The 15,287-nt window shown below is 41.2% G+C and overlaps 1 protein-coding gene and 1 long non-coding RNA gene across 4 annotated transcripts in view; both read left to right on the forward strand.

Annotated features, from left to right (window-relative positions):
- Window positions 1-4,539: 4,539 nt before the first annotated feature.
- Window positions 4,540-8,559, forward strand: LOC131731580 (uncharacterized). Of its 3 annotated transcripts, none has more exons than XR_009324916.1 (4): window positions 4,540-4,763; window positions 6,330-6,408; window positions 6,767-6,833; window positions 7,350-8,559. It is a non-coding gene; the product is annotated as an uncharacterized LOC131731580 (long non-coding RNA). The 3 variants fall into 3 exon arrangements; XR_009324915.1 differs by having other exon boundaries at window positions 7,353-8,559; XR_009324917.1 differs by having other exon boundaries at window positions 7,995-8,559.
- A 3,422-nt stretch (window positions 8,560-11,981) lies between these two features.
- Window positions 11,982-15,287, forward strand: part of LOC117410006 (reticulon-4 receptor-like 2) — a 9,834-nt gene continuing 6,528 nt past the window's right edge. The window contains exon 1 of the mRNA XM_059020799.1: window positions 11,982-12,492. Coding sequence (XP_058876782.1) covers window positions 12,441-12,492 — 52 coding nt within the window. The 5' untranslated portion in view covers window positions 11,982-12,440. The remainder of the gene's footprint in view (window positions 12,493-15,287) is intronic.

The raw sequence follows: 15,287 nt of genomic DNA on the forward strand, positions 1-15,287 counted from the left end.
ACATGGTGAGCAGGAATGGCAAAGAGAAACACCTCTATAGAAAAAAAAAACAACCCACCTGCCCACAGAGCGAAATAAATGATAAAGACTGACCGTGTGTCCCAAGCACTGAGACTGTCCCTTTATGAGAACACGATGTGGCAAACACCCACCCAGCGTGACAGACAGGCTTCAGAATTACAGCAGGAAAAAAAAAAGTTTATTTTAGTATTTCTAAACAACTAAGTAACCTCTGTGATACCTGGGTATAGCTCACTTTCCTATTAATATCATTATGCATTACACTGTAAGTAATAAGGTGATGATCTACGCGCTTCTGTCAATATTGATCAGGTGAAGGTTACAGAGGAGATTCAGGTGAAGGTATTAAAACGGTTTTATACAGAGGATCACTGAAATGAAGAAAACACACAGGAGGCCCCCTGACTTTCCATGCATTAAACAGAGTTATGCACGTCTGTGCCTCTCTGAGCTGCGATCCACACGTGTTACATTGCAGCACTGTCCTCACTATCACTGATCACGACTCTGCAGAAACCCAATCGCAATGCTAAACCTGCACCCCCGTAACTGTCAATTATTCAGGATAGTTCTGTGACTCCGCGAGCAAATCTTACTGAACCAAACGCTGCAAAGGGTTCAGAATGGGGTTCAAAGGCTTCACTTTTCACTTCACTCGTTTTTAGACGTCATTTCAGAGAATACCGGCGCTGTCTTCGTGTTAAAATGTGCTGTACAAACGTAGGACGAGCAAGCATGCTGTCTGTCTTATACTTTATAGTACTATAGTGCACCCGAACAGGATCATCTCGCGTCTGATTTGGTACGGGGCAGCAGTGTGGAGTAGGGATTAGGGCTATGGACTCTTGACCGGAGGGTCGTGGGTTCAATCCCAGGTGGGGGACACTGCTGCTGTACCCTTGAGCAAGGTACTTTACCTAGATTGCTCCAGTAAAAACCCAACTGTATAAATGGGGAATTATATGTAAAAATAATGTGATATCTTGTAACAATTGTTAGTCGCCCTGGATAAGGGCGTCTGCTAAGAAATAATAAATAATAATAAGTATGGTGCTGCAATCATTTCTCACACCCTCCACTCAGCTGCCCAAAACTGAAACACATGAATTCTCATTCTTACCTTTCTCTCTGGTAATTCTACACTATTTCTGATTCTCTCTCTGTGTCCAAAACAGTGGAGAACAAGTTTAAATGGTAAAGGAGTGTGAAATGATTGAAACTCTGCCTCTGAACATTGTAAAGCGTTTCCACTCTGCATGCAGACATATCACTGCTATGTGATTAACTGCTATAACCTTGGGTCCCGTCGTCATGTGTCACAAGATGTGATCTCTACAAAAATACAACGTATTTCTTGAAAAACCGCAAGTCTTCTTGATAAAACCAGGCATGAAACTTGTACTTCTGAAACGCCTCACCACAGCCTGTGTTTACAGCGAGTGTGGGTTTGTTTCCAACACACCGCACAGAAAAGGTCAGAGAGGATATTGGTTCAACAGGAAGCCAAAGTTAAATGAACTGTAACAGATTAATAAGAAAAGCATTGTATGACTCAAGCATTGCATTAATGTGTCATTCATCTCAGAGTGGAAGGCTAAAAAAATTGTAAGAAAATACATTTTCAAGTATCAGTTGTAAAGTTCTACAAAAAAAAAAAACTACAATGTATTCAAAATAATGTATATTCTTAATTTTTTTAAAAGTATATTTATTACAGGTCACAGACAAAAGTATTGGCACCCTACACTTAATACAAGATCATTCAAGAAAACGTGTTAAATACAAGCATTCAGTGAGCATCAGCCACTAACTAATACGACAAAGACCAAAACGCACCATTTCTGGTAGCTTGTAAGGGTTTATATGCATTGTAATAATGGTGCCCCTTTAAATGGTAAAGGAGTGTGAAATGATTGAAACTCTGCCTCTGAACATTGTAAAGCGTTTCCACTCTGCATGCAGACATATCACTGCTATGTGATTAACTGCTATAACCTTGGGTCCCGTCGTCATGTGTCACAAGATGTGATCTCTACAAAAATACAACGTATTTCTTGAAAAACCGCAAGTCTTCTTGATAAAACCAGGCATGAAACTTGTACTTCTGAAACGCCTCACCACAGCCTGTGTTTACAGCGAGTGTGGGTTTGTTTCCAACACACCGCACAGAAAAGGTCAGAGAGGATATTGGTTCAACAGGAAGCCAAAGTTAAATGAACTGTAACAGATTAATAAGAAAAGCATTGTATGACTCAAGCATTGCATTAATGTGTCATTCATCTCAGAGTGGAAGGCTAAAAAAATTGTAAGAAAATACATGTATTCAAAATAATGTATATTCTTAATTTTTTAAAAAGTATATTTATTACAGGTCACAGACAAAAGTATCGGCACCCTACACTTAATACAAGATCATTCAAGAAAACGTGTTAAATACAAGCATTCAGTGAGCATCAGCCACTAACTAATACGACAAAGACCAAAACGCACCATTTCTGGTAGCTAAACAAGCAATTGTTGTGAAAATTTAAAAACAAGCACTGCAGGAATTTCAAATATTTGCTCATGACAAAAGTGTTGGCACGTCACATTGTACCAGGCAAGCGTCCAACCAGAGAGACAGCTGCCTGAACTTGACAAGTCCCGTTAGTACAACGCTTGGGGTGAAATATATATATATATATATATAGTGTAGCGTGCACGGGGGAGGCAGCGGCAAGGCTGGTAGGTGACGTAATCACACACAGAGACATGAGCCCGATACACGCTCCTTGCAGCTGTACCGGCGCGATGCTTTAGTGTGTGGGTTGCCTCTCCCTGTGGTATATATTTCAAAAGAAAAACGATTTAACAGCGGTTACTAAATGTAATGTCATTATTAACATCATCCATGCATTCAGAAATGCTGTTCATTTCAAATATTCAGTTTTTTGGGTTTTTTTTGCGCTTGCATGGAAAGGCTTCAGTTAACTTGCAGTAAAAACAAAGTCTCCCCTTGCCACGCTGTTGCAGAAGTATATATTTTATTTTAGGGAAGGATATTGATTAAAAAGCAATTTACTATTAAAATGCCAGAGAGCATGTGTGTCTGGCAGGGTTCCAGTTTAGCTTTGTATTTTAGTAGGGACCTCGGGGTGAAACTCAGCGTGGGACTATTTTCAAGACCTGACCAAATGTCGCCTATTTTCTTAAGCCAGTAGTAGTGTATTCGAGCCGGACCTCTGTGGGCAAGCAGTCCAATGAAGAGAGCATTGGGAACTTCGTAATGCTAAACCTGCACCCCTGCGATAGACCATTTCTCCTGATGCAGCAGTGTGGAGTAGTGGTTAGGGCTCTGGACTCTTGACCGGAGGGTTGTGGGTTCAATCCCAGGTGGACAACACTGCTGCTGTACCCTTGAGCAAGGTATTTGCAACCCCATTCACATTTGAGTTTTTTTTTGTTTTTTTTTTTAATGGAAGGAAAGCCTTCACTTAGAATGAAAGAGCTACCGGGATATACAATAAATGTTTTATAGCAGATGTTTCTTATTAATATATATATTTTTCAATGCAGCACAGTAGCAATTATATGGTAATATATTAAAAAAAACATATTGACTATTTTGACTTCATGTTGTGGTGTGTAACGGGGTGACGGTCTGAGCTTACCCGCACCCACAATCACATTATTCTCTCAACAACACGGAGGTATTTACAACGCGGGAAACAGCAAACTTGCTGATGTTGACGGTTATAAATATTTATTTTCGTGACGGATACTACAGTCAGATTGCAAAGGACTATCAGGTTGTAGTACTGCGCCCTCTCGAGGAAAGACACGGCATTAAATATATTGTTAAACACATTACAAGTGTTTATTATTATTATTTATTTCTTAGCAGACGCCCCCTTATCCAGGGCGACTTACAATCGAAAGCAAATACATTTCAAGTATCACAGTACAAGTAATAATACAATTAAGAGCAAGATAAATACAATGACTTTGGTTCAAGCAAGTACAAGTGTGACAAAATACAATTCAATAATACAGCAGATAACAGCGTCAGTGATAGTTACATCAGGATATAATTAAATACAAAATACTACAGATTAAACACTTGGCAGATTACAGTACTCTGAAGTACAGGATTAAATGCAGTAAAATAGGGGGCGGATAAGAGCAAGTAAAGCGCATTTAAGGAAGAGTGATAGTGTCCCAGGATACAAACAGAGGAGTTCTACAGGTGCTGTTTGAAGAGGTGAGTCTTGAGGAGGCGCCGGAATGTGGTCAGGGACTGGGCAGTCCTGACATCTGTAGGAAGGTCATTCCACCGCTGCGGGGGCGAGGGTGGAGAAGGAGCGGGCTCTGGAGGCAGGGGAGCGTAGCGGAGGTAGAGCCAGTCTTCTAGTGCAGGCGGAGCGGAGAGGTCGAGTGGGGGTGTAGGGAGAGATGAGGGTCTGGAGGTAGCTGGGTGCAGTCTGGTCAAGGCATCTGTAGGCGAGTACAAGAGTCTTGAACTGGATGCGAGCGGTGATCGGGAGCCAGTGGAGTTGCATCGGAGAAGCGAGGCAGAGAGAACACCAGGCGGGCAGCGGAGTTCTGCATTCTTCTCGTTTATGCGGATTTGTAGGCGTGCGGTTTCGGGACTTCGTATCACATGACTAATGTGCTGACGTAGCTCAGCAGACACTCGCGCGCGAAAGGTAAATAGGAATTCGAGTTCTCTGCTAGGCAAGACGGCAGCGGATCGCTATTGAATGGTAATTATTTCTACGTTATACAACTTAATAATTATAAAAATATTCAATTAATTAAAAAGGGTAGTTTCAGTCACATAATATACGAGCTGCAGTGCATTCATAATTATGTTTAATTTGTCACAGTTAACTTTTTTTATTTACTAAATCTTGGGCCGGGACCGGGGCCTGGGCTGCTGTTTTATTTTTTATTTTTTGGTGCTTTTGCATATGAGAAAAGGCCAGTTCAAATCGAAAGTGTAAACGGGGTTAATATGTGTATGAATCATACCGTGCATTTATTTTCATTGCCGGCGGTTTCTATTCATTCGGTGTCTTTTTTTAGTATTTCATTTTTTTTTTAAACGGGGAGTGATACATCAATTTATTTATTTATTTATTTATTTATTTATTTTAACGCCGACATTTTTGAAATGTACCCGCTTATATACGGGCTGGCGTGAGTTGACTTATTGAAATATTATCGTAATTTCTATATGATGCGCGCACGCACACACTGTAACACAGTTTCTTCAAGTAAATATGGGCCATTTCTTTATTTCACGGTTTTATCTTGAAAACACGACATTCGGAAAACCTTGCCCACCTGTTTTATCCATTATTAAAGTGTGTTTTACAGGCAGGTGGACTGCCTTAAAAGCAATCTCATTTGAATGGCTTGCTTTTCGGTATAAACGGAATTAAAGACCGGGGTTTTCCCACTCCAGGGTTGAACAGTGAACTAGCATTCAAAATCCTAAAAGATATAGACAATGTCGACCCAGGGGACTTCTTTGATCTGAAAAAAGAAACAAGGACCAGGGGTCACAAATGGAGATTAGATAAAGGGGCATTCAGAACAGAAAATAGGAGGCGCTTTTTTACACAGAGAATCGTGAGGGTCTGGAACCAACTCCCCAGTAATGTTGTTGAAGCTGACACCCTGGGATCCTTCAAGAAGCTGCTTGATGAGATTCTGGGATCAATAAGCTACTAACAACCAAACAAGCAAGATGGGCTGAATGGGGCCTCCTCTTGTTTGGAAACTTTCTTATGTTCTAGCGGTATGCTGAGCCGAGGTTTTTATGTCCCAACATCTTTATATGAAAGGTATGCAGGCAGTGTCATATTTTTCAATCCGGTGTTTCCGTTGTGATTTTACACTGTAAAGGTTTGTATTTGTGTTAAGTGTACAGGCGTGCTGTTTGTGTCTGGCCTCGTCGTTACCTGCATTTCTAAGAGTTTTTTCCTGACTGACAGGAATACATTATCGCTGGTTTTAAACTCGCTGCCAGCAGACTTTTACTGTTTTTAGAATATGTATTTAGTCCAGCTCAGCGTTATAAAACTGGAGACTGGCATAAAATTATCTTATGTTGAGATTGTTTGGACTTATTTCCATAAAATGAATGTCCATATTTTTTTTCTTTAAGTACATTAACCAAGCCCATGCTGTAGTTTTTTTTTGTGTGTGTGTGTTTTTTCAATCTTTTTTTTCTATTTCATTTAGCTGTTCCTCATCTGCTGTTATGTGTCTGCTCTACTTCGTGCACTTATTTTATTGAATATATATATATTTTATTTTTTCAGGTGGACTGCTGTCTTCACTCAAAGTCAATGTTGTGCCAGTTACGTGGAGTTTCATCCCCGAATATATTAAAGAAAACCGGTGATATGTCTCATTTTTGGCTGTGGTTTTGTAACTTAATAACAAATAAAATGGCAGTTTTATCATGGAATTTAGAATGCAGTGATGCGTAGTGATTTGTTCAGTGTGAAGCGACTCATTAGTATGCAAGCCGTGCAATACGCTGTATATATGCACGGTCAGGTGATGCTGTTTAACCAATCAGAGGTTGTTATTTTTCCAAGCCGTTTATATATATATATATATATATATATAAATATAAATATAATTACTGGTGTACAGGATGGAAATGTACCAGTCAGACAGCAATTCTAGTTTATAGTGTGATGGTATGCGACGCTGCATTTTGAAGGCATATTTTTCTTTGTTGTTTTAAAAGATAACCACAAAAGAGGATGGCTTCCCAAAAGAATAAAGATTCATCCAGCTGTGGATTGGATGTTAAAGTAAGTTATAAAATAATACTGATTTGTATTTCCATTTAATACATGCATGCTCGTTTTTTCAGTCATAGTTTTATGTATACGTAATATTGTGGCATGGAGCATTGTCCTGCTGGAAAAACCAATCCTCAGAGTTGGGGAACATTGTCAGAGCAGAAGGAAGCAAGTTTTCTTCCAGGACAACCTTGTACTTTGCTTGATTCATGCCAAAGCTGCCCGATTCCAGCCTTGCTGAAGCACCCCCCAGATCATCACCGATCCTCCACCACATTTCACAGTGGGTGCGAGACACTGTGGCTTGTAGGCCTCTCCAGGTCTCCGTCTAACCATTAGACGACCAGGTGTTGGGCAAAGCTGAAAATTGGACTCATCTGGGGGTGCTTCAGCAAGGCTGGAATCGGGCAGATTTGTCTTTGTGAAGGACGCATGAATCAAGCCAAGTACAAGGTTGTCCTGGAAGAAAACTTGCTTCCTTCTGCTCTGACAATGTTCCCCAACTCTGAGGATTGGTTTTTCCAGCAGGACATTGCTCCATACCACACAGCCAGGTCAATCAAGGTGTGGATGGAGGACCACCAGATCAAGACCCTGTCATGGCCAGCCCAATCTCCAGACCTGAACCCCATTGAAAACCTCTGGAATGTGATCAAGAGGAAGATGGATGGTCACAAGCCATCAAACAAAGCCGAGCTGCTTGAATTCTCTTCCTAAGTTAAAACATTAGTATTGTGTTTAAAAGTGAATATGAACTTATTTTCTTTGCATTATTCGAGGTCTGACAACACTGCATCTTTTTTGTTATTTTGACCAGTTGTCATTTTCTGCAAATAAATGCTCTAAATGACAATATTTTTATTTGAAATTTGGGAGAAATGTTGTCAGTAATTTATAGAATAAAACAAAAATGTTCATTTTACCCAAACACATACCTATAAATAGTAAAACCAGAGAAACTGATAATTTTGCAGTGGTCTCTTAATTTTTTCCAGAGCTGTATATATATATATATATATAATTATTATTAATAACCAGCCACTTTCAAAGGCAAAAACCATCACAGATCTCTCTGCCTCGCTTCGCCCACGCTACTCCACTACTCCGCTCGCTCCACTGGCTCCCGATCACCGCTCGCATCCAGTTCAAGACTCTTGTACTCGCCTACAGATGCCTTGACCAGACTGCACCCAGCTACCTCCAGACCCTCATCTCTCCCTACACCCCCACTCGACCTCTCCGCTCCGCCTGCACTAGAAGACTGGTTCTACCTCCGCTACGCTCCCCTGCCTCCAGAGCCCGCTCCTTCTCCACCCTTGCTCCGCAGTGGTGGAATGACCTTCCTACAGATGTCAGGACTGCCCAGTCCCATTCCGGCGCCTCCTTAAGACTCACCTCTTCAAACAGCACCTGTAGAACTCCTCTGTTTGTATCCTGGGACACTATCACCCTTCATTTTAAATGTGCTTTATTTTGCTCTTATCTGCCCCCTATTTTACTGCATTTAATCCTGTACTTCAGAATACTGTAATCTGCCAAGTGTTTAACCTGTAGTACTTTGTATTTAATCATATCCTGATGTAACTATCACTATTTAATCATATCCTGATGTAACTATCACTATTATCTGCTGTATTATTGAATTGTGGTTTGTCACACTTGTACTTTGCTTGAACAAAAGTTATTGTATTTCTTGCTCTTATTGTATTACTTGTATTGTAACACTTGAAATGTATTTGCTTACGATTGTAAGTCGCCCTGGATAAGGGCGTCTGCTAAGAAATAAATAATAATATATATATATATATATATATATATATATATATATATATATATATATATATATATAATTGTCAAAATGCAATTGTGTTTGCAAGCAGTTTGTCGAGAAGCTGGGTGAATTTTGCAATCTCTTCTGTGTTTTCTAACTGTGTGTGACTCTGTTTGTTTGTGTGTGTGTGTGTGTGTCGTGTGTAACACTGTGGGCAGGTATTGCTATCAATGTGCGGAAAGAAAATGAGAAAATATCCCCACAACGATAGTAACTCCACTTTGTAAAACACCTTTTAAAGAACTAAATATGCTTTCAAAAAATATATTTAAAAAAAATAGTTTCTTGTCGACTTTCATCCCGTGTGAAGTTTTGTGTGACTCGAGTTAGAAATCGTCAATAAAAATATAGTGAGAGTCAATGAGAAGAACATACAAATATAGGAATGCAAACGTGTGTGTGTGTGTGTTGTGCATCAATATGCCGCTAGGTGGCAGCATCAGCCCAGTTGTTAAAGATGCTCGTGTAATAACCACAGGGCCACCCGAGCCTCGTCAATGTTACAAACTTGGAGCACCAGCGAGCCCCAGAAACACTGAGGGATTCATTACTGAGGCGACAGCAACTCGACCGCTCAAAGCAATCGAATGAATTAACGGGACCGCGACCAACGTCACAAAGGTCCCCACTGACAGCGACAGCAGCCTGTCGCCGAGGGTGACGTCAGACTCGGAGCAGAAGAAACACACAACAAGATTGCATTATTATTATTATTATTATTATTATTATTATTATTATTATTAATAAGCAGCCACTTTCAAAGGCAAAAACCATCACACATCTGTATGATAACTTTGACTAAATGATCAATCGAGTTTACTTGTGTGGACAAACCGTCTCCCTCCAACACTGACAGCCTCTCACAGATCCACGCCCCTTCCTCCTCTCCGTCTCCTCTTCCACCTTCCTCACACACCCCTCCTCTTATCTCTCACTCTCTCACCCCCTATCCTCTCCCTCTCTCCACTCTCCCCTGCTCTCTTTACCCTCCTCCTACACTCTCTTCCTCCTCTCTCTCTCTCACCCCCTTCCCCTATTCTCTCTTTCCTTTCTTCCTCCCTCCTTTTCTATCTTCCCTTCCTCTCCTCTCTTCCTCCGTCCCTCTTCCCCATTCTCTATAGCTTGTTATAATCACGCCGGTACCGCGTGGGTGCAGTTCAGCGCCACTCGCGGCCGGCCGGTCGGGTCTTTAAATAGTCCGCACCCGTTTCAATGAAACATTCATCGCGGGAAAACCCTTCCTGTGTTCAGATCAAAGACTAACGTAAAAAACACAGAGAGAGAGAGAGAGAGAGAGAGAGAGAGAGGGAGAGAGAGAGAAACATACACACACACACTAATACTCACAGACACAGACACACACACACTGATACACACACAAACACAGAGACACACTGATACACACAGAAACAGACACAGAGAGAGAGAGAGAGACAGACACATAGACACAAAGACACACACACACACTGATACACACACAAACAGACACACAGAGAGAGAGAGAGAGAGAGACATACACACTGATACACAAAGACACACACACACACTGATACACACACACAGAAACGCAGAAACAGACACACACAGAAACACAGACACACACCCACTGTTACACACACAGAAACACACACACACTGAGACACAGAGAGAGAGAGAGAGAGAGAGAGCGAGAGAGACACATACACACAGACACAGAGACACACAGAAACACACACACTGATACACACACACACACAGAAACACACACACTGAGACACACACACACACCGCTCCTCTCTGTGACATTTCTGATTCATTATTAATGAATCCGGTGTTACACGTTTGATGACATCGTGACGTGACGTCTATGTTTAGCAGCACAGCCCCACGCAGTCGCTAACATTAGACACGTACACGCACACGACCGCCACAGTGTTAAATAACCAATTAATAACAGAGTACAATACAATACAATATATATATATATAAACACACACCCACAGGCTCACACACACTTTAATAACGAATTATTACAATGACATCAGCTGTTCCTTCTCAGGAGTTTTCCACATTAATGACGGTTTGATTGGTTTGTTTTCAGACAGACTCCTTCTGTTAAACGGCGTGACTCACAGAAATATGTTCAAAATCATCCATACAGAATGCTTTCATCATTATTATTATTATTATTATTATTATTATTATTATTATTATTATTATAAGACATGACAATAATAACAGTCTCGATAATTAATTACATTCTGTAAAGTTCCTAATTAATTGTAGAGCACAGCACGGACTCACAGCTTGTATAAAACAGAGCGACTCTGAATATAATGCTGTCATATCGTTATTATATCAAATCCATTCTTTAATGACATATCGAATCGATATGCAGTTACCTATTTATCGACGATCAGTTCATAGATGATGATATTCAATCTACAGTTAATGTACAGAAACACGAACATTATTAATTTCTTAGCAGACGCCCTTATCCAGGGCGACTTACAATTGTTACAAGATATCACATTATTTTTACATACAATTCCCCATTTATACAGTTGGGTTTTTACTGGAGCAATCTAGGTAAAGTACCTTGCTCAAGGGTACAGCAGCAGTGTCCCCCACCTGGGATTGAACCCACGACCCTCCGGTCAAGAGTCCAGAGCCCTGACCACTACTCCACACTGCTGCACACGAACATGCTGCATTTGTATCATAGTTTAACATTGCTGTTCATCAGTGAGTTTTTAAATATATAATAATATTGATAACTCTAATAACAATATTAATAATACTAATACTAATGATAATATTAATCCACAATCGTTACAACTAATAATAATAATAATAATAATAATAATAATAATAATAATAATAATAATACAGGAATACAAAATCTCTAAGGACTGAGTACAGTCTTATAACACAGAGAACGCTTCTGTGCTATTGACACGTAAAAATAATGTGATATCTGTATAATGTGAAATAATGTATAATGTGATATCTTGTAACAATTGTAAGTCGCCCTGGATAAGGGCGTCTGCTAAGAAATAAATAATAATATATTTATATTTTAATTTAATTTATAATGCTTCAGTGTGTAAGAAATTTAACATCCCAACCCCATACAGGAAAACAAAACAAGAAAATATATACCTTATCAGCAATATCATGAAAATAACTGCTTTTTCAAATGCGAACCCGTTTTAATTTTTAAATTCTCAGATGGATTTTAATATTTAATATTTTTTCCGCGTCGTGCGGTTCCTGCTCCTCGCCGCCAGGCGTCGCTGTTTGACCGGGCTCCACGGCGGCGGCTCCTCTGTAACTTTCCTGCCCGGTTAGAGCGCTTATCACTCTGCTAGCGAGCGTCGATGCGAGCGGTGTCCTGGAGCGCAGCAGGTTCAAGAAAACGAACCGTATTTATTTTTAAAGACATTTCCCTATAAATAAAACTTATTAACACAATCCTCTTCCTTCATTCCGTCATCCCTTCCTTCCCTGATTATTTAGCGGATTAACATACTTTTTTATAAACCTCTCCGAGTCTCCTCCCCGTTCACTCCCCCGCTGGTGTGATCGCTTCGTCAGCGGGCACCGAGCCCCGTTTTCCCCCGCCTTTGGCGCGCCGTGACCCGGATTGGCCCGTGTGGGATCCCCGCCGCAGCCCCCGAGTCGTTCGTAGGCAGTTGCCGGCTATATCAGGAGCAGCCCTGACCGAGAGAGAGCTCACCAGACACGGGCGGAGATAGCAGCAGCGCACCCCGACTCAAGCTAACTCTAACTCGGCTAAGGTAGAAATGGACTCTCGGTCGATTTTCCGGAGCGGCTCCAGTGGTCAGACTTTCAGAGGTAAGGAAATACAATCTTCTCTCGATTTTAATCTTACTTTAAAAATGTTTTTTTTTTTTTTTCGTTTCTCACTTGGTACAGTTTAGCAGCACCGCACTTTGAAATTGTCTGCACTCTGTTAAGTTTGTCTATCTGCAAATTATAAGTTTATTAAGTGAAGATCTAGCGCTGTATATTATAAAGACATTTCAGAGGGCTGGATCGCATCAATATCAGGGTCTAGCGCTGTATATTATAAAGACATTTCAGAGGGCTGGATCGCATCAATATCAGGGTCTAGCGCTGTATATTATAAAGACATTTCAGAGGGCTGGATCGCATCAATATCAGGGTCTAGCGCTGTATATTATAAAGACATTTCAGAGGGCTGGATCGCATCAATATCAGGGTCTAGCGCTGTATATTATAAAGACATTTCAGAGGGCTGGATCGCATCAATATCAGGGTCTAGCGCTGTATATTATAAAGACATTTCAGAGGGCTGGATTGCATCAATATCAGGGTCTAGCGCTGTATATTATAAAGACATTTCAGAGGGCTGGACCGCATCAATATCAGGGTCTAGCGCTGTATATTATAAAGACATTTCAGAGGGCTGGATCGCTTCAATATCAGGGTCTAGCGCTGTATATTATAAAGACATTTCAGAGGGCTGGATCGCATCGATATCAGGGTCTAGTGCTGTATATTATAAAGACATTTCAGAGGGCTGGATCGCATCAATATCAGGGTCTAGTGCTGTATATTATAAAGACATTTCAGAGGGCTGGATCGCATCAATATCAGGGTCTAGTGCTGTATATTATAAAGACATTTCAGAGGGCTGGATCGCATCAATATCAGGGTCTAGCGCTGTACATTATAAAGACATTTCAGAGGGCTGGATCTCATCAGTATCAGGGTCTAGTGCTGTATATTATAAAGACATTTCAGAGGGCTGGATCGCATCAATATCAGGGTCTAGCGCTGTACATTATAAAGACATTTCAGAGGGCTGGATCTCATCAGTATCAGGGTCTAGTGCTATATATTATAAAGACATTTCAGAGGACTGGATCGCATCAATATCAGGGTCTAGTGCTGTATATTATAAAGACATTTCAGAGGGCTGGATCTCATCAGTATCAGGGTCCAGTGTGTGTATCTCCAGTGTTATGGAGTGTATAGAGAGGTGCTGATGTGAAGCAGACAGAGACACTCATATGAAGTATGTAGATAGAGAGGTACTCTATATACATGTACAGTAGAGAGACAGAGAGAGTGGAAGATAGATGCTCTTAACAGTGGAGAGGTAGATACTCGATGCAATAAATAGACAGATAGATAGATAGATAGATAGATAGATAGATAGATAGATGTTCTATGCAATAGACACACATGGACAGATAGATGTTCTATGCAATAGATAGACAGATAGGCACATAGACAAATAGATAGATGTTCTATGCAGTAGACAGACAGACAGACAGACAGATGTTCTGTGCTGTAGATACACAGACAGACAGACGGATAGATGCTCTATGCTGTAGATAGACAGACAGACAGACAGACAGATAGATAGATGCTCTATGCTGTAGATAGACAGACAGACAGACAGACAGATAGATAGATGCTCTATGCTGCAGATAGACAGACAGACAGACAGACAGATAGATAGATGCTCTATGCTGTAGATAGACAGACAGACAGACAGACAGATAGATGCTCTATGCTGTAGATAGACAGACAGACAGACAGACAGATAGATGCTCTATGCTGTAGACAGACAGACAGACAGACAGACAGATGCTCTGTGCTGTAGATAGACAGACAGACAGACAGACAGACAGACAGACAGATGCTCTGTGCTGTAGATAGACAGAATACATTACGGAGATGGATTTGTCTCTGTTAAGCAGATGCAATCACTAGATCACTGATAGACAGGCTCGCTGCAGCAGGGCTCGTGGGAGTTCCGTGTGTGTGTGTGTGTTAATGTGTTAGTGTGTGCGTGTCTCCGTGTCTTCGTGTGTCAGTGCGTGTGCGTGTGCGTGTGTTGTGATGTCAGTTGACTTATTCTGGTCTCCAGACAGATTGCCGGGTGTCAGTGAATCATTCGTGGTGTGAATGAACGAGTGAGTGAAAGAAAGAAGGAAGGAAGGAAGGAACTATGAATGAACTAATGAGTGAGAGAAGAAAGAGAGTGACTCGTGCACAGCGTGGCGTAAACGCTGAAGTGAATGAATGAATCACTCGACACTCGGAATCTTACTGGAGATCAGAATAACCAGACTGTGTGAAAAACATCTCCCACCTGCAGAGACACACACACTGAGACACACACACTGAGACACACACACTGAGACACACACACACTGAGACACACACACACTGAGACACACACACACTGAGACACACACACTGAGACACACACTGAGACACACACACTGAGACACACACACTGAGACACACACACACTGAGACACACACACACTGAGACACACACACTGACACACACACTGAGACACACACTGAGACACACACACACTGAGACACACACACTGAGACACACACTGAGACACACACACACTGAGACACACACACTGAGACACACACACTGAGACACACACACTGAGACACACACACTGAGACACACACTGAGACACACACACACTGAGACACACACACTGAGACACACACACTGAGACACACACACTGAGACACACACACTGAGACACACACTGAGACACACACACACTGAGACACACACACTGAGACACACACACTGAGACACACACACTGAGACACACACTGAG

The sequence above is a fragment of the Acipenser ruthenus genome, unplaced genomic scaffold (genome assembly GCF_902713425.1).
Source record: "Acipenser ruthenus unplaced genomic scaffold, fAciRut3.2 maternal haplotype, whole genome shotgun sequence".
NCBI lineage: Eukaryota > Metazoa > Chordata > Actinopteri > Acipenseriformes > Acipenseridae > Acipenser > Acipenser ruthenus.